Source organism: Panthera pardus, unplaced genomic scaffold (assembly GCF_024362965.1).
Source record: "Panthera pardus isolate Hobbes unplaced genomic scaffold, ASM2436296v1 HiC_scaffold_13, whole genome shotgun sequence".
NCBI lineage: Eukaryota > Metazoa > Chordata > Mammalia > Carnivora > Felidae > Panthera > Panthera pardus.
The window spans coordinates 85,545,377-85,568,081 of NW_026526688.1; the positions used below are offsets into that span (position 1 = coordinate 85,545,377).

Sequence of the window (22,705 nt, forward strand, 5' to 3'; positions counted from 1 at the left end):
ATTTAACTGACTGAGCCACCCACATGCCCCTCAAGGTGAGTTTTAAAGTTAAATGCATGTACATCCAGGGGAATAAAAGAGTTCACTGTAATGATTCAATTAGTTCTAGATTTTTTTTTTAATATTTATTTATTTTGAGAGAGAGAGCACAAGCAGAGGAGGGGCAGAGAGAGAGGGGGACAGAGGATCTGAAGCAGGCTCTGTGCTGACAGCAAGAGAGCCTGATGCGGGGCTCGAACCCACGAACTGTGAGATTATGACCTGAGCCACAGCTGGGCACTTAACTGACTGATCTACCCAGGCGCCCCATTTCTGTTAAATTGTTAAGGGACAGCATGAATGTCGACATGCATAAATATGAAGATAGAGCTGAGAGTATAAAAATGGAGTGCTTCGGGGCACCTGGGTGGCTCAGTCGGTTGATCCCACTTCAGCTCAGGTCATGATCTCACAGTTTGTGTTTTCAAGCCCCATGTCAGGCTCGCTGCTGTCAGCGCAGAGCCTGCTTCAGATCCTCTGTCACCCTCTCTCTCTGCCCCCCTCCTGGGCATGCATGCTCTCTCCTCTCTCTCTCTCAAAAATAAACACTTTTTTAAAAAATGGAGTGCTTCATATGAAAAATAAGCATTTTCTCTTAACTGACTTAAGCTGATGTTTTAGCGCTGTTCCACTCCATATATATTTTAGCTAGTTCCTTGGTCCTAACAAAATACGGTATTACTTTATAACACTCATTGGAATGATGGCAGTTGAATTTAAAGTCTCCCTGAAATTATTGTACATTATAATGTCTTATAAGAAGCTGTATTAAAGCACCCTCAGAGCTTTCCTGTATTAAGCTATGTTAAAACATACTGAAAAAGAGATATGTAGCCAGAATAGGAATAAAGCTGTTCATATGCGTAAGGAAAAGCCTAATTGGTTAAAGTTCTGTGATTTTCATTCCATAATTCAGCCCATACCAATCTTGATCCTGAATAAGAAGACATTTTATTAGTAAATAAAGCAATGTAGAATTTTTTTCTTCTAGAAAAAAATACTTTTAACCATCGTTGTCAACCTCATAGGTAAAAATGTGGCCACTTTGGAGAAACTTTGAAAAGATGTCTTTTATGCTGATACCAACTTTATCCTGATCTCTAATTGGGTAGCTTCTTGTATATTCCCCTTTTATTGCCAGAAATAACATGACTATTTGGAGAACTGCAAACATAGTACAGCAGGAAGCATTAAGGGACAAAGGTCTGGGTTGAATACTAACAGATCTTAGAATCAGAGGATGTGATAGCTGGGAATGTTTTCACTAATATCCCCACTTGCTTGTTAGCTACTAAAGAGCACCACCATTATTTTCTGTTTGTTTGTTTTACTGGTGCCTACTATAGTGTCTGTCCCTGGCAGGTGCTCTAAACATGTGTATTGAATACATGGGTAAGTTAGTGGTCAGTGGTCCATAGCTGGTTAATCAGGCCCTTCGTGTATCCCAGCAGCATGACCAGCAGAGTGGACATCACCCCCCCCCCCACCAGCCTCTATTCTGCACTTGATGCTGAGGTCTTTATAGTATGCCAGCCCATTCATATTTTATTCATACGCCATAACTAACTGCTCAGTGTAAGTTGGTTATTCATATGAAAAGGGCCCCTCTTGGTTTCATAAAGGAAAAATACAGTGATCCAACTTGGATCAAAACCAAAGATACAATGATCCAATTAAGATCAGATTTTGAAGAGATGCCGAAGACCAGAAGAAATCCGCTTTACAGGGTGGCGGGTAAGATTTGGGGTAACCGAGCAGAAGTGGGAGTAGCAGCCAGAGGCAGCAAGACCCTGAACAGATAGCAGGAAGGGCACTGACGTTAGAAAGAGGAGGCTGCTTTGGGGGGACACCAGGGAAAGGAGGGCCAGAGCTGGTTGTGCGGAAGTCCCGGACCCAGAAACTGCCGAAGCCTGGGCACGTCTGTACCGGTTGTGTCATTCGCACCTGAACAAAGCAAACTCTTCTTTACTCCAAAGCCCTACCCTGAGGCTGTGTTGACAAACAGGAACTCCCCCAATCTACCATGCACCCCAAGAAAGAACCTGAGACTCGGTGTCAGGGGTCAGAAGGAGCCTCGGGAGATACCGTAGAACCCAAGATAAAAACTTCATTATGGACTCTCTTTTTTTGAGTCTTCTTAACCCTTTCATTGGCTTTAAATCATTTGAATGAACATTGAGGCATTACTATGTCAGACACCTTGCCAGACTTCTTAGGCCTTTAAAAAGCCAATTTTGGGGAGCAGGGGGTGGGGAGGGGTTCCTGCATATACAAAGGAAAGATGCATCCCCTCTGGAGGAGCTTATAAACTTGGCAAACTACTAAGTCCTATACCTGAAACTAACGTAACATTGTGTGTCAACGATACTCAAATTAAAACAAAAACTTGGAGGAAAAGGGTGAAAGGCTGCCACCTTGAGGCACATTTGATGGCAAATGTAGTTCAGGGCCCCATTGCCCTAATTTCTCTTGAAGTCTCTAAATTATTCCTTTGGTCCTTTTTGGATGTCTAGGCCCCTAGTCCCCCCATGATGGAGTGTGGGGGCTATCAAGGAACTGGCTTGTCTTTTCCTGATGTTTGTGAGCACTGTCAAAGTGCCTGGACTCACCTTCCAGCCTGGTTCCAGAGTAATTTGCAAGCTTTAGTTAGGAGGAAATGCCTGAGGCAAGCTTTATCCAGGAAGTAGCTCAGGCGAAGAGGACCCCTCCCAGGGATGTATTACCAGTGCCATCCCACCCACTGAGGGCTGCTGGCATCACTTTAGGGCTTGATCCTTGCAGGCTCTCTGACCTCAGCCCCGCCTGCCTGCCTTGAACATCCCCCCACTCTGACCTTACTACTACAGCCCTGGAATGCATTCCCAAACCCCCCGTGAACTCTGACCCACTTCCTTTATTCTCCCAAGGCTGCATTGCAAAAACCTGCCTTTGGTTCTGCACTCCACCTCTTCCTCCCCCTCTCTTGCCTACCCCCACTCCTCTCTTTTAGTTTGTTCAGTGTGATTCCCAGTAAACAATTGTGATCAAGACATTTGGGCTTTGTTCCTTTCTAAGAGCAAAACTACTACTATACCCACTACTGACTCCCCCCTTACACAGCTCCTAAGCTAGGGGAAAGATCTGTTTCGAAAGTGCTCTTTTTCTACTGCAATATTTATACATTACTGTAGTGAGACACTCAGACAGTACAATGGGGAATAAAGTAAAAATAAAGTCCTCCTTTTCACGCCCCTCCCATCTCCCCCATTTACCATCCAGAGCTAACTGTAAATGTCTGGGGGAAGGGTGTCCTTCTGGGCCTTTCTATTACAAGTTTTATCTTTGTGGTCTTCCTAGAATGGGTGCACATATCTACCAGGATCAATATGACTTCATGAATCAGAGGCTGCCTTGTTTCCAAGGACAGAAACAGGAAGCTTTTTGTTGTTTCCAGATCTCTATTCTCCTCACCATAGTGGTTCCTACTCAGAATTTTCCTAGAGCTATTTTCAGATGCGTGAAATAAGAAAACCACACATTTGTAGCTTGAATACTGTGACTATGATATTTATGTAATTTCAGTAACCAAGAGGAAAGGGGTCTTTGGGACACTAAACTAGGAATTCAGAAACCCCAAATGTCATGATGCTTCTGCCCTGAGTACGCAGTTGATGATGACCTCGTGAGAGCCCCTCAGCCTCTGGGCTTTCTCATCCTCACCTAGAAAACAAGCTGGTCAGATTGCCTAAATTACAGATCCTTTCATTTAATTTTTTTAAATAAATTTTTTGTTTATTTTTATGGGTTTTTTTCTTAAACGTGTCAGTGTGTAAAGGGAAAACGAGTAGGGGTAGAGGCAGGGGATGTGGGGGGGGGGGGTCCCTTTTTTCACCTACCTCCGGTAACTGAGCTGGACCTTTCATGCCGGATGTAACCTGCAGAGGTGGTTGCCATGGAGTTGGTGGGGGTGGTCCAGTGGAGATGGGTGTAGAACGAGAAGACAGGGAGCCCTAAGACCAGAGTTCCTGCCCCAGGAGACACGCACAGGTGGATGGAAAAGGCTTTTTGCAAACGTGAGGCGAGACTTTTCCTTCCCGGTACCTGCCATGGGATCGCATCCCCAGTAATCCTCTTTTTTTCTTTAACTTTTCAGGCAGAGCATCTAACCAGCTGCTACTGGGGTGGGAGCAGCAATGCTCTGGACCGGCACGACCCCAGCCTGCCTTACCTGGAACAGTATCGCATTGACTTTGAGCAGTTCAAGGGGATGTTTGCTCTTCTCTTTCCCTGGGCCTGCGGAACTCACTCTGAAGTATTGGCCTCCCGCCTCTTCCAGTTGTTGGATGAAAATGGAGATTCTCTGATTAACTTCCGAGAGTTTGTCTCTGGCCTAAGTAAGCATGGGATGTTACTTCATGAATTGGGAAGGGATGACGGGGCAGCAACAGCCACCCCCGTTCCTGGTGGTCCTCAGTGCTGCCCTCCGGGCCACAGCCCTGCGCTGCCTCCAACGGTTCGGTTTAGAGGGTAGAGCGTCTCATTTTAAGGTTTGCAAACTGATGGTAAAATTCGTTTAAATGAACGGATATACTATATGATTAAAGCATTCGACACTAGTTAGTCCTCAGCACAAGTTAAAATACATTATCGGAGAATGTGCAAGACAATAAAATGCCAACTTACACACTGAAACCACAGGCCATGATACCTTTACAAGAATATTTGAGTGGATTGTTCTTCTTTGACACAAAGTATATTTATATTACGTATCGCAAAATGTGATAAGAACCTTTCGTGATGTTTTTAATAAAGGGCTGAAGAAACCGCAGCAGTTCTGCGGTCTAAATGGAGGTCTTTTCTCTCCATCTGGCCTGGAGGAAGGACCGGCTGTCCTGAGAAAGCACACCCACACCTCACAAGCAGCACGTGGTTTCTGCCCGTCAGCCTCACTGCCTGACCGTTATTCTGTGTTAGCAGGACTGCCCTATGTCCATTAGAACTCTTGCTCCCTTCATGATGGAGCAGAAAGGCTACAGGGTAGTAGAGCTTGGCCCACCAGACATTGAGGTTGTGGATGTAGGACGTGTTATGCCGGTGGGTCAGAATGAGACAAGGAGAAGGAAAAAAAAAAAAGCTCATTCTCATTGTGCCACTCTGTGACTGTGGGCCAGGTACTTTATGATGTATAAAAAATTATTTATTTATTTATTTTGAGAGAGAGCAGGGGAGGGGCAAAGAGAGAGAGAGAATCCCAAGCAGGCTCTGTGCTATGAGCACAGAGCCTGATGCAGGGCTTGATCTTAAGAACCATGAGATCATGACCTGAGCGTAAATCAAGAGTTGGAGGCTTCACCCGACTGAGCCACCTAGGCGTCCGTCCCCAGGTCATGTACTTTAAAATGACATGCCCTAGGAAAGATGAAGGGGTCAGGCACAGAGACAATGATGACTCCAAAAAGTGCTCTAAATCTTTAAGAATAATGACTAGGGCTTAAAGGCCGAAGGAAGCTGATGGTTTTTAAAAAAGCAAAGGGGAGGGGCGCCTAGGTGACTCAGTCAGTTAAGCGTCCAACTTTTGGCTCTGGTCATGATCTCACAGTTCCTGAATTCCAGCATCAGGCTCTGTGCTGCCAGCACAGAGCCTGCTCAGGATTCTCTCCCTCTCTCTCTGCCCCTCTCCTGCTCACACTCTCTCTCTTTCTCACAATAAAGAAGTAAAAATAAAAAATAAATAAAAAATAAAAATCCTGCTCAGGATTCTCTCCCTCTCTCTCTGCCCCTCTCCTGCTCACACTCTCTCTCTTTCTCACAATAAAGAAGTAAATATAAAAAGACAAAGGGGTGTAGATGAAGTGCACTTAGGAAGGAAAAAATTATTTGTATAAAGCACTCACATATATGCTTAAAAGGGAAGGGGGACATGAAAGAACTAGCCTTTTTTTAGTGCAGACACTACTCAGATGCTTTAGAATTTGTATTTTATCACTAAATCCAAATAGTAGCCTTTTGAGGAGATACTAATGACAGCCAACATTTATACAGCATTTACTCTGCTGCGGGCACTGCACTCATGTTTACATGCATTCAATTTGCCTAAGACACACAACTACGAAATTGAAGTTTGAACCCAGGCACTTCAGGGGCCCACTTTGTGCTCTTACTATTATGCTTTATTACCCACGTGCTTACTCTTATTAGACCCTTTTTTGGCTAAAGACATGAAAGCTCAGAAAAGTTAAATAACTTGCAGGGACACTAGTTTCTATCGAGTCAATACTTACCTGTTATTGGACTGAACTACACAGTTAGTACATGCTGGGCCCAGGATTCAGAGAAGGGCTGTCTGTCTCAACGATTCATCCTTTTCTTGCTACTCGATGCTGAGGACAGCAAGCAGGATATTTCTTAGGAAGGAGGAGGTATTAATTTTTAATTACACAAGTAACATATAAGTACATCCCGCTTTTTTAAACAGTGAAACAATCCAAGGCTAAAGACCCCTTTATCCCTCTCCTAATCTTTTCTGCCCCAAGGTAACTACTTATTGCCAGATGGGTGGCTTTCATCAAATCCAAAAGGGATTTATAAAAATTATCTTTGGACAGGATTAAGGAGGAGGAAAAAGAAACCAGTGCTGCATTAGAAAAGTGATAGAATTTAATAGAAGTATTTAATTGACTTAAGTTCAGGTGACTCCAGTAAGGAAAATACTCTTCAAAATCTTCAAGAAAGGAAAGAGAGGCTTGTAGTCCAGGATAGTGAAAACACTGAAAAAGAGTATTTAGGGTTCTCAAAAGGCAGTTGAGTTCTTGAGCAAAGTATGCCTTGCTCCAGATACTGGGAGAATGCTCAGAGCTGTTGTCACTCTGTGGGACAATTATTATGGAGATAGACAAGCAGACCAGAAAAGAGAAATTCTGTTCAGGTTTTAAAAACTAAAAAACAGGGGCGCCTGGGTGGCTCAGTCGGTTGGGCGTCCGACTTCGGCTCAGGTCATGATCTTGCAGTCTGTGAGTTCGAGCCCCACGTCGGGCTCTGTGCTGACAGTTCAGAGCCTGGAGCCTGTTTCAGATTCTGTGTCTCCCTCTCTCTCTGACCCTCCCCCGTTCATGCTCTGCCTCTCTCTGTCTCAAAAATAAATAAACGTTAAAGAAAAAAATTTTTAAAAACTAAAACACGGATTCTGGAAAAGATGATATCAATCCCCAGGAAGTTCCCTCTAGAAATTCATGAACAGATGGTCTATGTGGAATTAGAAATAAGGGATTACTATCAGAAGCCACAAATGAACTGTATCTCCTTTTCCAATCATGTTGCTGAAAGGCAGGCTCTAAATATGTCATACGTGTCCTGATGCAGCTGGTCATTTGACAGATAACTTGTTATAAATGGAAAAGGTAGGAAGGAGTATATAGAAGTTGGTGATTAGGTAACTGGCTGAACACTGCCCCCAAAATATGATGGTTAATGAGTCAGTTTCAACTGAGGGTTCTCTGGTACTTTGGGTTTGATATTTGACCTCTGATTTTTCCTTCGTTTGCAAATGAGTAACTGTCAGGATAAAATGACTTTGAATAGAATTCTTGGAACAGTGCCTGACTTAAAAAGGGTTTAATGACAAACATTTATTAATTATTTGCTTTGTGTTAAATCTCGTGCTAACTGCTTTCCACGTGTGTGTCACTTTTCTTCTCACAATAATTTTACGAGATAGAATTGTCTGTCATTACTTTCATGATTAGTATTAGTTGGTGTGCAGACATCTTGGAGTTTAGTTAACCACGTGGTCAATATGAAACTCCAGAGTGAAAGAGTATAAAAAAATTGAATGTAAACTCAGGCCATATTAGTGGAAAAGTCAAAAACAGCTCCACTATTCTCTGAAGTAGATAAGAGTCTTCTGGGACTCTCTGTCCAGAGAGATATTGATTGATGAGTTGACACATAAAGTGGATGTGAGTAAAAATGGGGAAGGCTATACAAATCATGTTATATGAGAAAGTGGAAAAATTTGGAGAGGGCGTGATAAACTTGCCTTGAAAAGATAAGCTTGAGGGAGACAGGTGAGTTGTCCTCAAAATCTGAAGGTTGTTGTATTGAGGCAACAGACCTATTCTGTTTGGCTTTAACGAATAGAATAAGGGAAAGAAGAGCAGTTCTAAACCTTTTTTTGAGTCATGGACTCTTTGAGATCTAATAAGGACTTTGGACATTTTCTTCCCCTCAAAATGACATGTGCACATAGAGACAAATTTTCTATTTCATGGGCTTTGTGGACTTTCTGAAGTTGAGATTGCAGGTTAAGGATCCTGAGACTAAAACAAAAATTGCAGAAGGACTTTCAGTAGTTAGAGAATACATCTGCAGAACGGAATGCATCTGGTGGTGATGACCTCTCCGTCTCTGAAAGTGTTCAAGCAGGTGCTAGATCCCTGTCTTTCGTCAGTGCGTGAAGGGAGATGCCTGCATTTAGTGGACACCCCTGCTGTTTCTGGCAACCCAGATTCTGCGATTCCTCTTTCCCCAAAGCTGACTAATCTTCAACTGGCTGCTCTAAGACTAGATATTTGTGAAGGATTTTCTGATTCCAATATGTATAGACTTTAAAAGAAAAGTAACAGGGTTCTTTTGATTGAAGGGATGGTGATATAATGGCAGACAGATGAGGATGAATTAAACTGAAGAAATATTTAGGAGAACCCCAAAACGACTAACAGGGATTTCTACAATGAATAATTGGAAGCGATCTCGGGCATGTTTCGAGATTATTTCTGAATTCAGTTCGAGTGTTGAAACCCAGTTAAATGGGTTTTCTTATGAATAACACATTTATTATGTTCCAGGCACTATTCTAAGTGTTTTATACATGTTAATACATTTAATTCTCACATTCCTTTGATCCTGATGTCAAGACCACTGGTAGAATCTTGTGTTTATTATTATACAGGGGAAACTGAGGTGCAGAGAAATTAACTCTCCCAAGGCAAATAGTAAGTACAAAGGAATTGAACCCAGGCATCTGGGTTCCAGAGCTCTTAACCCAAATATGTCCTGACCAGACTTTTTGTCACCTAATGTCTTGATTTCAGTTTGCAAAAAGTAGAGTTTTTAGGGGAATGCTAAGCTGAGAGGCATCACTACCACACATGATACATTTCACATTGTATTTATATGATTCTAGGTGCTGCATGCCATGGGGACCTCACAGAGAAACTCAAACTCCTGTACAAAATGCATGTCTTGCCTGGTAAGTGAGCCACACAGAGAAGCCCATGTATTTGTGACCATGACCTGGTTTGAAAGTTCTTTTTTTGATATACAAAATCACTCACTGGTCACTAAGCATGAACTGAATAGTAATTACCTGCATAGGTTCCTGCATCAGTATGTGCTTGATTCCATGGTCATTTACCTGTCTGAGGTATGAGTTGTAATAGAAAAGAGCAGACATCTGCAAGAGAAAGAACAAATAGCATTTGGTAACTCATGAAATACAAAGGTCGCAAAAGAGGAGAACGTAGGACCTGAGATTTTGAGTTTAGAAGGAGTCATTTTAACACTGACAGAAACAAGTGGGCAAGATGGAGAGGTTTTGAGTTCAGGTTTTAAAAGGTTGGCCTATAGCATGGATATATCTAGCAAACACTAAAAAAAAAAAAAAAAAAAAGGATTGACATTAAGGATAGAGATAGGGTAAAATTGTAGATTTGAGAATTATCTTTAATTGCATACAGTTTCCTAAAATTTGGTTTGTAAGGCAGCATTTCACAGAATTTAGGACAGTCTCATAAAAAGGAAGAGGCAAAGGGACACTTCAGTGTGAGGTTGTTAAAAAGGAAGGTGGAGTGAAAAAATGGAGTGAGCCCCCCACACCCCCCATGAGGCTATAGAGGCCGTCGGCATTCAGGGCCCCCAGTAATGTGCCCCCTCTCCACCTTGGTACCTCCAGCTCCTCGTCCTCCCCCATGTCACTTCTTTAACAATTAAAGCACACTTTCCTTGAGTCACCGCCCCGCCAATATGAGAATGACCTCTCCTCCCCTCTCTAGAGCCATCCTCTGATCAAGATGAGCCAGATTCTGCTTTTGAAGCAACTCAATACTTCTTTGAAGACATCACCCCAGAATGCACACATGGTAAGTGACTTTCCTCCCCATAGGTATAGTATTTCTTTTCTACAGAGCCCTCTTGTTACTAGAAAAAGTTGCCTCAAAGCTAGTCAGTCAAAGAAGTATATGAATTCAGTTGCCTAATACATTACTTTCTTTTCAGATTTGTGAAGTCAAGCAGCCAACAACTAGGGAGTGGGTACTTTGCCCACTGAAGGGAGCATGCACACTGTGTCCCACTGGCTTAGAGAAAACATGACCCCTAGAGCGATATATTTTGCTCCCCTTTCCCTACTGTAGTCAGGCTCATTAAGAACATCATCCTGTTATTATTCTGCTATCCAGAATCAGGACATTTATGTCAGAAAGAGTTCTTATATCTGTATGTAAGAGATACACAGGCTCTGTAATAGGTGTCAGTAAACTTCAGCCCAGGGGCCAAATGTGGCCCGGGGTCTGTTTGTACAGCCTGCGAACTAAGAAAGGGTTTTACAGGGGCGCCCGGGTGGCTCAGTCGGTTAAGCGTTCCACTTCAACTCAGGTCACGATCTCGCGGTCCGTGAGTTCGAGCCCCGCGTCGGGCTCTGGGCTGATGGCTCAGAGCCTGGAGCCTGCTTCCAATTCTGTGTCTCCCTCTCTCTCTGCCCCTCCCCTGTTCATGCTCTGTCTCTCTCTGTCTCAAAACTAAATAAAAAAAAGTTTAAAAAAAAAAAAAAGAAAGGGTTTTACATTTTTAAATGGATTTTAAGAAATCAAAAGTAGAATGATATTTCATGATATAGGAAAATTATAGGAAATTTAAACTTGAGTGCCTATAGATAAAGTTTTATTGGAACACTGCCAAGCTATTCATTTATGTATTGCCTCTGGCTACTTTCATGCTATGGGTGGTAGAACTGAGTAGTTGAGACAGAGTCAGTGTGGGCTGCAAAACCTGTGAAATATTTACTGTCCAGTCTTTAATGAAAAAAAAAAACGTGCTGACTTCTGCTTCATGTAGGTATGGGTATTAGGTCTACATAGACATGGTTCAACTCACTGTATACAATGAGATACACAGACGGTGTCTGTCTTGTGTGAATCTAGGCAACATTTCTCAGTAGCTATCGCAGTGACTTCTCTACCTTCTCATTCATCATTACTGCAGCTTCATGACTTCACCCAAGTTCAAAAGTAAACATGGGCTGCTTCTGGGTCCTTTTGCCTCTTAAATCTTATCATTCCAAAATAAGCACAGTTTAGACCAGCTTTTTTTTTTAACTGGAATTTTTAACTTACAGTGTTGTATTAGTTTCAGCTGTGTGACATGACTCAACAATTCTATACATTACTCAGTGCTCATCACGATATGTGTGGTCACCATATGTCACCAAATAACGTTAGTATGATTGAGTAGAAAGGGGTGAGCCAGACCCAGTCTTATTACTATTGGCAATACAATTTGAGGGTAGGATCTTTGGACAGAATGCCACTCTATATATTGTTACCTAGGTGAGCTCAGGTAGGTTCTGGCATCTCTGAGCCTCAGTTTCCTTTTGTGGAAAATGGAGATGATAGCTGGCATATTGGGTATAGTATGGATTTAATGAGCTGACATAGTCAGGCTTTTTTAGCATAGTGCCTTAGCATATCTTACAATATTCCTAACTTTGTTTGCAATAGTTTTTTGGCTGCAAAATGTTAGCCATATCTTTGTTAGTAAACACTCATTTCAGAAAAGGATTCACTTATTTCAGAATGCTTCAGGAATGGTCATATGCTAATAAGATTTAATAATCATTAAAAGTTGCTTTAAAAAAAAGTGTTTTTCTAACTCCCAAATCACTATTGCTTTGTGTTGAAATTTTAAATATATATATATATATATATATATATATATATATATATATATATATAAAATAAGCTAAAGATAAAGCTTAAAATTTTGTAATACAAAGATAACAGTATCCTGGGATATTTTTGTAATGTTTATTCGTATAACATATGTAATTATGATAATATATGCATATATATAAAACGGGGATCAAATTGCCTATACAATTTTGTATCCTACTTTTTTTGTTTAAAATCCCGTGAGCATGCTACGATGTCATTAAACATCCTGTGAAAACCTGGTTTTTATTTATTTGTTTTTAATTTTTTTTAATGTCTATTTTTGAGGGGGGTGGGGGGCAGAGAGAGGGAGACACAGAATCCGAAGCAGGCGCCAGGCTCTGCTTGCAGTAGAAGGGGCCCCCCTGAAACCAGGCGCCCCCCTGAAAGCCTGGTTTTTAAATGTCTGTACAATATCTGTTGCATGAACTTAACCGTACTTTAAAATATTTTTGAATATCTACTTGTTTCCTAGTCATTTTCAACATTAAGAGGAGAAGAATTTCTCAATGACATATAGTACATTGTTCTCACTCTGTCTTAAAAGCTGCCGAGATTAACCTGACGCTGAATTCAGTGAAGGTCGCATATCTGGCAAGCCAGCCACCTTTTGGATGATTGAAGATGTGCTGGAATGCATTTGGACAGCTGACAAACTGAATGGGAAGTGGGAGGGGGAGTTTTATACCTCTCCCTTTTGAAGTCTTTATGTGCCCTGTAATGTCCTGTTTTTAGAAGAAAAAGGAAAACAGTTAAAAGTGGTTTCCTGGAAAGTCATATATATTTTTTTAATTTATTGACTTTGAAGAAGAGAGAGAGAATGAGTGGGGGAGAGGCAAAAGAGAGGGAGAGAGAGAGAATCCGAAACAGGCTCTGCTCTGTCAGTGCAGAATACATTGCAGGGCTCGACCCCCACGAACCATGAGATCATGATCTGAGCCGAAATCAAGAGTCGGAAGCTTAACTGACTGAGCCACCCAGGAGCCTCAACAAGTCATAGTTTTGAAATGCCATATTACGAATGTGAAGGAATTTTGTAGCATATCACATTTTTTGGTTTTCTTTTTTAAAAAGTGAGTTCTTTATCTGTTGCAGACCCCGGCAGAAAACCAGTCTCATGAATGCAAAGTTAAGATGATGATATAACAGAGAGGGTAGGGAAATCATTCATTGGACCAACACCACCATTTTTTAAGAAGGGAAGACTACATGACATCGTTTCTTAAATTCCTAGTTCTACACTGAACCCTGTTTGTGAAAAATAATTCTGGGGGAATCCACTACTGAGAAATAGGGTTGTCAGATAAGATAAGGAGCAGCAGTAAAATCTGAATTCGAGACTAGCGAAACATCATTTGTTTAGCACAAGTATGTACCATGTGATATTTAGGACTCACTTACACCAGAATATTATTTACCTATCTCAAATTCAGATTTAACTCAGTTTACTGGGTTTTGGCTTTGGTTTTCTTTGTTTTGCTAAATCGGGCAGCCATACCTAAAGGTTTTCCTGTTTTCTACTGCAAATGCTGAGTCTGTGGGTGTATTATATAACCTTGTACTTTTCTTTCTTCCTCACATTTCTTGGCAGTGGTGGGGCTGGATAGCAGAAGGAAACACGGTGCGGAGGATGGCTTTGTGACAGTGAGTCTGCAGCCAGACAGAGGTATACATCTTCTCTTCCCCATGTTTGCCTCATGCTGGCTGAACACTTGTTTCTGGCCCTTTGAACACTTACTTCCTGACATTTGGGTTTTAGGGAAGAGGGCAAATTCTCAAGAAAATCGCAATTATCTAAGACTCTGGACTCCGGAAAATAAATCCAAATCAAAGAATGCAAAGGATTTACCCAAATTGAATCAGGTAAGTGTCTAACATTTCAGTTTCTTCATTTTGAACCTTGAAGATGTTTTCCAAGCCATAGAAAAATGTAGACTATGTACCCCTGAAAGATAATGGTAACTCAATAAAAAAATAAAAAAGGAATTAATAAAAGGGGATGCCTTGCCTGGGTGGCTCAGTCAGTTGAGCCTCACGGCTCAGGTCATGATCCCGGGGTCATGGGATCGAGCCCCATGTCAGGCTCCATACTGAGTGTGGAGACTACTTGGGATTCTGTTTCTCTCTCTCTCTCTCCCTCAGCCCCTCTCCCCCACTTGTGCATGCCCTCTCTCTCTCTCTCTCTCTCTCTCAAACTAAAAACTAAAATTAATTAATTAAAAGATAATGGTAACTTGGGGTATTCAATTAAGATCTGTTTGGATCTAGTCTGTGCATGTTTTCATGCATCAAAAATATGTTCAATCATGGGGCGCCTGGGTGGCTCAGTCGGTTAAGCGGCCGACTTCGGCTCGGGTCACGATCTCATGGTTCGTGAGTTCGAGCCCCGCGTCGGGCTCTGTGCTGACAGCTCAGAGCCTGGAGCCTGTTTCGGATTCTGTGTCTCCCTCTCTCTCTGCCCCTCCCCTGTTCATGCTCTGTCTCTCTCTGTCTCAAAAATAAATAAATGTTAAAAAAAAAATATGTTCAGTCGTGAGGAGGTGACCCACCCCCTCAGAGAAAATGCAAATCACAAAATACTCAGTTCTTTGAGTACACACATTCTCATTTCAGTTATTAAAAATACTCTCAGATACTCAGAAGACAAGCTCATGCTGTTTTCAAATGACCGTGCTCGGCTATAAAGATGTCTGACACATTTTTTCCTTAAAAAGCTGAGTTGTAGTGAGGCAGAGGAAACAATATAAATAATACAACCCAGGATGAAAATGTTGTCTCCTAACAGGAGAGCAGATGAATCACGTGGGTGGGGAGTAGAAGGCATCACGCCTGCCCATGACACCAGCAAATGTGAGAGAGGGGATTTGAGCTAACCTGGGGCTGCACGCTGAAGAGTGTAGACATGACATGGGATGAGGTCTGGGATTTACTTACAATACTTGAACAGAGGATAAAAGAGTTGGTGAAGCAGCTAACCGTAGGACAATCATTCTAGACTCTGGGTGCCAGCTACGTGACGGTTCATTATTTCATCCTTTCTACTTTCACGGATGTTGGAAATTCTTCAAATTAAAAAGAATGCAAACATGAGTGAAGAGACTTTATTTTTTCAGGTTCATTTATTTGGTTTGAGATGGGGGGGATGGGCAGAGAGAGAAGAGAGAATCCCAAGCAGGCTCCACACAGTCAGTGCAGAGCCCGATGCGGGGCTCGAACTCAGGAACAGTGAGTTGATGACCTGAGCCGAAATCAAGAGTTGGCACGTAACCGACTAAGCCACCCAGGCACCCCAAGTGAAGAGACTTTAAACAGTAGCCAGTTGGTTCTACATAGAGGACTTTTCAGAGTCTTTCAGGAGCCCTGTTATTAAATGGCTTCACAGTCCGCTTCAGTCCTGCCTCTGTGCTGCCAACGAGATGGTCCCATCCTCTGTGTTTTTCCCGATCGCTTTTCAGGGGCAGTTTATTGAGCTGTGCAAGACCATGTATAACATGTTCAGCGAAGACCCCAACGAGCAGGAGCTGTACCACGCAACGGCTGCGGTGACCAGCCTCCTCCTGGAGATCGGGGAAGTCGGCAAGCTCTTTGTCACCCAGCCTGCCAAGGAGGGCGGGAGCGGGGGCAGCGGGCCCGCCTGCAACGCGGCCATCCCGGGCGCGCTCTTCCCCAAGAAAGGGCCCGGCCAGTCTTACGTGGTGGAGGCCGTTGAGCCCCTCCCGGCCGGCTTGGCGGTGGAGGGTGAGGAACACTCCCTGGGAGGGCAGTTGGAGGACATCAAGCTGGAGGACTCCTCTCCCCGGGACCACGGGGCCTGCTCCTCCATGCTGATTTCCGATGACGACACCAAGGACGACAGCTCCATGTCCTCGTACTCGGTGCTGAGTGCCGGCTCCCACGAGGAGGACAAGTTGCACTGTGAGGACATCGGGGAGGACACCGTCCTGGTGCGCAGCGGCCAGGGCACGGCGGCCCTGCCCCGGAGCACCAGCCTGGACCGGGACTGGGCCATCACCTTCGAGCAGTTCCTGGCCTCCCTCCTGACTGAGCCGGCCCTGGTGAAGTACTTTGACAAGCCCGTGTGCATGATGGCCAGGATCACCAGTGCAAAAAACATCCGGATGATGGGCAAGCCCCTCACTTCGGCCAGTGACTATGAGATCTCCGCCATGTCAGGCTGACCCCTGCGCCTTCTCTGGGGACCGGGAGGGGAGGGAGGGTTTTTTTTTTAATGTTCCGTGTTGGGCTTTCTTTCTTCCTTTTAAATTAAATATTTATTAGTACCCGGCTTGAAGCCTAGTGTTTTCATAATATAATACAATGAAAACTACAATGAAAACTGTTGGAGAAATATTTAAACACCTCGACGTAGGTACAGTACACTGTCTTGGGGGAGGGGATTGAACAGAATACAGTTAATTCAGTGAATTCCAAAAAAGATTAATCTGTCCGTGATATGTGTGTATTTTAACTTCTTAATCTTGCTGTTGAGCTGTGTACATGGTTAAAAAATAGTGCTGTTTAACGCTAAATAAGGCAGCAACCTTTTGTGTATTTGGGCTTTTTAGATAAAACTAGAGCTGTCAGGAAAATGAAATGCCACAAACACAAAAATGTTCCTAAAGGAAAAGGCATTGTTGGCGGGGGTAAATCCTATACCATTTTAGGTGGAGGGTGCATTAGAAATATTTTTTAAGATTTGAAATATATTTCATAAAAGTCCTCTATTCAGAAATCATATTCAACAGATGTTTCCTTTCAAGGGGAAAATATTTGAGGCTCTAAACAATTATGAATTTTCACATGATGCCAGAATAACACTTCTAGTTGATCAATTTGGACCAATACTAGACCAACTTTGCATTAAAAAAACTGTTGTGATTATTTAAGTCAGCTGGCCAGAATTCAGGGAAAATGAACAGTCTTTTGTTACAGAGAATCTGAAAATGACAACAAAGATAACCGAGGGCTCAGGATTTTTTTTTTTTTTTTTTTAAAGAGTAAAAGTACTGATGCTTCTGATACTGGATCTTCAGCTTCTTGTTACTCATTGCAAATAAAGCAAAAACTAAAACCGATAAACTTTACCATTGCTATACTGTGCATAGATTCAAGAATTAAACTACGTATCTTCTATGACCATCTTTCCCGTTAAATCGATGTCAAGTAGAGCTCATGTAAACTAAAAAACAAAATCTGCAAGATAACGTACCTGAATGTTTTAAAGCAGAACTTGTCACTTTATTAAAAGAATAGTATGCTCTATCTATTTCCTGAATGGATGTGGAAATGAAAACTAGCACACCTGCACTTTGGATTCTTCCTTTTTTTTTTTTTTTTTTTTTTTATTACTCTTATAGTTTTGCCTTTTACAGATGTTGAAGGTTTTTTCTCCTTATTGTTGACTTCATCATCGCGGTCACATTTTCTTTGCTGATTCAGAATGTCCCTTTTGACACATTCCTTTATTATGCATTGTGGTTTTTTTTTTTGAGCTGTTGCTGCTGTTTCTTATTTTGTTTACAGAATGATTTTTAAACTGTCAAATGAAGTAGTGTTAACCTCAAGTAGGACAAATGTGAACAAATAAAATACATCAGATATTCAGATCCGGCTTTTATTTCAGTGCTTGAGTTCCTGCCTAAGGCAATAACGTTATTCTTTTGACAACTTTGCAGGGGGAATTATATTTAGGCAACCATTTTGACTAAGTAAACCAACACTTAGAGGCAAATATTTTCAGATAAAAAAGACCGTGTGTTGTGGTGTGCATGTGAATGGGTGTATTTAAAATAAAGAAGTGAATGTGTATCAGTTACCTAATTATTTAACTTATGCTGCGGAAGTGATAAAAAGGTGAAAATCTCTCATTAGTACACTGTAATACCATTTGGTATGTATCTAGTTGGGTAGCTAGTCATTGATTTGATTTGACTTTTTTTTTTTAATATTTTTATTTTATTTTTGAAAGAGAGAGAGAGTGCGAGTGGGGGAGGGACAGAGAGAGCGGGAGACTCGGAATCCTAAGCAAGCTCCAGGCTCTGAGCTGTCAGCACAGAACCCAACGCTGGGGCTCACACTCATGGACCATGAGGTCATGACCTGAGCTGAAATCCGAAGCTTAACGGACCGAGCCACCCAGGCTCCCCAATTTGATTTGACTTTAAGGTTGTTCCGCATTATTCCATCATGTGTTTAACTGTAAAATCCTATTCTCTTAACCACCTCTACCTTGCCAATATCAGTGATGGATCTGGGAGGGGAACAGGCATGCGTTTAAATGCATAGCCCCAGGTAAACGGGAGGAGTCAGAACGTTCCATTGTTACTGAGAAAGGGACTGTGACTCAGCAGTGTATTACCCTGAAAGCATGTCTCTGAGGCTGTGTTGTCATCTTGCCCCCCTCTGTTCAAACACATCATAGTGCTCGTCACAGCGGAACTATACTTACTACGTAAAGGCCATTCTTAAGTCTGTTTGCTTCCGTAGGCTGCACGCAGAGGAGTCCTGAGCCTGTGAGTTGATTATTTCCAGCTTAGTCTGTGAGACAAATGGGCCTGTCACCTCATCCTTTTAGCCTCCAGAAGGCGGTCGGTCAGTACATTTCAAAGAGCATTTTCTGAGAAAAGATTAAAGTTCCTGTCTTCTTTTTAATGGGTGTGTTATGTCTTTTTAGTATCTCCATGGATTCTCTTGATTTCAATTTATTGTAATTTACTATCTCTGTATGGTCCCTTTTGATCTAGCTCTGTGATGATTAGCTTCCCAGGCTAATAATCGTTACACCATCCAGATGGTGGCTCTCATGTATATCCTAATAGACTCGAACTGGCATCCCTGTGAGCTTTTAGCTACAGAGCTCTGGGTCTTGGCCACCAGTGGTGCTTTTACATATGAAAGCTCAAAAGAAAAAGCTACTGCCAGGGGAAAGGAAGAAACCTTTTGGAGCCTGGATGCTAGGGAAGTGGGTGCGCCAGGGAAACCACAGATCCAGCCAGGGTGTCGTTCCATCCAGCATTACTTCAAGTCTGATTCTGGAATGGAGGGGGAACGAACTCTGTGGAAGTGCCACAGAGGGAGCCACAGGCACTGGGAAGGCTCCTGTGTCAACAGTGCCCTCGTCTCCCACTGAGGCATGCAATCTGGGAACCATGGCTGCCAGGCAGAGGGCCGCCGTCTGTAAGTCCTTGTCACAGCAAGTAGGAAAGGTAGCTAGATATCTCCTCACTTTCCTGTCCCCAGAGTTTGGATAGCAGTCCCCCAGTCTTGGGCTGGTCTCTGACTGAAGCTTTGTCTAGGGGGTCTAAGCTTAGAGCTACCTGGGGCGCCTGGGTGGCCCCGTCAGTTGAGCGTCTGACTTAGGCTCAGGTCATGATCTCACAGTTTGTGGGTTGGAGCCCCTCGTCGGGCTCTGTGCTGACAGCACAGAGCCTGCTTCGGATCTTCTGTCCCCCTGTGTCTCCATCCCTCCCCTGCTCCTGCTTGTGCTCTCTCAAAAATAAATAAAACATTAAAAAATTAAAATAAACTTAGAGCTACTTTAGCTCTTGAATCTAACACAGTGAAACTCCTGGGGAGCGCGTTGACAGCTGCCACATTTCCAATCCCTCTGGCTGCTCCGAATGTGAATTCTTCACTACCTATCCCATAAGAAGGCTCTTTTGTTACGGCATCGACTTCTAACCTGAACAGAGTAGCAGTTGATGTGGTGAGTACAAAGTATTTCACACTATTTTCTGCTTGAAGATGACTCTTTACGTAATGTTTCGGGCCCCATGCCTTCTGTTGAGCATTTTCTTGACAGTCTAATTCTTTAAAAGGAAAGCTCGGGGAGCCAGACAAAGGAATTGAGAGCTAGGCACAGTGTGAGTACAGAAGACTTGGATCAGGGTTCCCTGCCTGTGGGCTCTGTTAAAATGCCAGGCTGCCAGGAGGCGGGTCAGCTCAGCCGCCAGAAGCGGATGACTCCAGGCCAAACTATAGATTGTTAGGGCTTCCTGGATTCACAACTGCTTCCTCTCCTCACCCTTCACAGAGGGGCCAAGAACTCTGCAAACCCAAATCCTGTAACTCTTCTTAGAATACTTCAAGGGCAAGTATCAGCTAGACTGATGCCACATCCTAGGACTGGGCTGGAGGCAATCTTGAGCCCTAGAATAGGTCTAGCAGATTCACTTATTTCGTGGATACGGCCTACCTACTGGGTGCCAGATACTGTTTCAGGCTCTTGGGGTACAGCAGCAAATGACACGGATCAAAAATTCCTGTCCCTAAGAGAAACTTACACTCTGATAAGGGAGATAAGCAAGATAAATGCCATCTATGCTATATGTTAGTGACGCAGGCAATCAAAATGAAGCAAAGGAGCAGGGCTTGAAAGGCTGGGGTGCTCAGAGAAGACCTCACGGAGGTGACTTGTGAGTAAAAGCGGAGGGAGTGAGCCGTGCAGTTATCTGAGGGGACAGCTTTTCACACTAAAGGAACCCCAAGTACAAAGGCCCCTAAAGTGAGAGGCTGCCTGGCAAGTTTGAAGCAGAGCAAGGCAGCTGTGGATGAACAGAGGGAAGACACTAACAATGAGGCAGAGATAATGGGGAAGCAGATCTCACAGGATCTAGGAGGTCAACGAAAAGGCTTCAGCTCTTAATGCGGAGTGAGATGGAGTGGCCTAAAGAGTCAGGAGCTAGGGAGGCACATTCTGACTTAGATTTTAAGAGTAATTCTGGGGGCACCTGGGTGGCTCAGTCAGTTAAGTATCCGACTCTTGATTTGGGCTCAAGTCATGATCTCAAGGTTCATGAGTATTGAGCCCCACATTGGGCTCCACATGGACAGTGCGAATTGGAATGCTTGGGAATCTCTCCTCTCCCTCTCTCTCTTCCCACCCCTCCCCAAATAAATAAATAAACAAAAGAAAAGGAATAATTCTGAACCTGCTGTTGAGAATAATGGTAGAAACACAGCAACAGAAAGGGGCAGACCAGTTAAGAGATCAGGGTCCTAACTGGGGTAAAAGTTGGTCAGGACTGTTTCCTCCACCCTCGCTCCATCCTCACTCTAGGCCTGAACTAGAATAGGGGCACATCCACCACGCTCTTGTGGTCCAAGAAGTCCCAGGCCAAGTCAGACTCAAATGGAGGGAAGCCAGACCCTATCTGTCGGTGAGAGGCGTGTCAAAGAATTGTGCCCCCTTTTGCTCTGTCACATCTACCAGCCTGGGTTTTCCTGAGTCTTCTCCAGCGTTTACCAAACACTCAGCATCCACATGACAGATTTCCTGTCTGCCCCCATTTTTACCACCACTCGGAAACCTCAGCATCTATAGAGAGAACCCAGCAAACACTCCAACCTCGATTTCTGTGGCTTTTCATCCCCCATTACGCCTCAGAGATATGAATGAACCTCCCAACTCTCCAGCTGTGTTGCACCCACCACACCTGCCCATGGCACTCTCAGTCTTCTAACCCTCAGTTAATTTGCCATGGCTCTGAGTATCCTCATCAGATCCCATCCCCTGGTCGTCTCTTCAACCGCTGTCTTCCCAGCTCTCTCACTTCCGCTTGTCCTCACCTTCTGTGGCTCCCACTTGTGGCCTCTCTGTAATCCACAAATCTTGAATCATTACAAGCATCTGCCTTCTTCAGTCGCATCTTGGCGGCTGAGTAGCAGGGGCTTCCAGGGCAGGGGGGTAGTTCACGATACATAGATTTGTGCTGCTACAATTTTATGTTTGTCTTCAGATGAGTCTGGAATGCCAAGTCAACAATCCCTTTCCACATCCCTGATCCAATCCTCCTTATCCCAACATAAGCTATTTGAATTCTTGACTCATTTCTTAAAGTCCCCTAACCCCACTCCTACCCCCTCTTAGGTAAAAAATTTGATTCACAGAGATAACCAGTGCTATCAGCTGCAACTCTCCACTTTTAGCCCCTCAAGTACAAATGAATGTGTACCCACGATCTACTTTGCTCTGTCCTCCATCTTGGAGAATATTTGGCATCTTTTCATCTCTTTTGTCATCAACATCTTCACAATGGATTTCTTGGCCTTAGGTTGTGAGAATGTTTACTCCATTCCTCAACTCTGTTACCTACTCTGATTACTGACTTATCAACTGCGTTACAGTCAAACATCACGAAAGAGCAGTGTAATCTTCCGCCTCCATATCTTCATTCCCAACCTAACTTCCCTTCACTTTAGTAGGACGCGGTGACTCACCACTGAAGCTGCTTCTGCTGAGGGCACCAGTGATTGCCTAGACTCCTGAATCCAATAGATGCTTTCTGGTACTTACTGCCTCTTTCTATGACATTTTGATCTGGTGACATTTCCACATTAAAATTCCCTCCTCCCTTGCACTGTGAAACCAGTGTTTTCCAGATTCCCTTTTCTCTCTCACACAAAGTCTCCATCAAGTATCCAAGCCTGCCTTCCTTTGCTGTCCCATCATGGGTACCACAAGGATCTGGCTAAGGTTGTCTCCACTGCGTGCCCTGAAGGGGCTCCCCGACCTCAGTTGTTTCGACTCCTGTCTGTCTGCTGCTGACTCCCGAAGGTTAGTTCAGCTCAAGCTTCTCTCCTGAACTTTCGTTCAACAAGTATGTATTGAATGGCTTGGGTATTCCAAGTTTTGTCCATTCTCTCATTTCCTGAATGTACCAGAAGCACCTTGAAAGTAGACTTGCTATTTTCTCTCTATGACATAT

At 43.4% G+C, this 22,705-nt stretch overlaps 1 protein-coding gene across 1 annotated transcript in view; it reads left to right on the plus strand.

Annotated features, from left to right (window-relative positions):
- TBC1D9 (TBC1 domain family member 9) overlaps window positions 1-17,603 on the plus strand; it is a 115,641-nt gene extending 98,038 nt beyond the window's left edge. Inside the window, exons 16-21 of the mRNA XM_019420188.2 lie at window positions 4,172-4,412; window positions 9,200-9,265; window positions 10,068-10,154; window positions 13,591-13,665; window positions 13,759-13,862; window positions 15,455-17,603. Coding sequence (XP_019275733.2) covers window positions 4,172-4,412; window positions 9,200-9,265; window positions 10,068-10,154; window positions 13,591-13,665; window positions 13,759-13,862; window positions 15,455-16,177 — 1,296 coding nt within the window. The 3' untranslated portion in view covers window positions 16,178-17,603. The remainder of the gene's footprint in view (window positions 1-4,171; window positions 4,413-9,199; window positions 9,266-10,067; window positions 10,155-13,590; window positions 13,666-13,758; window positions 13,863-15,454) is intronic.
- Window positions 17,604-22,705: the final 5,102 nt, after the last annotated feature.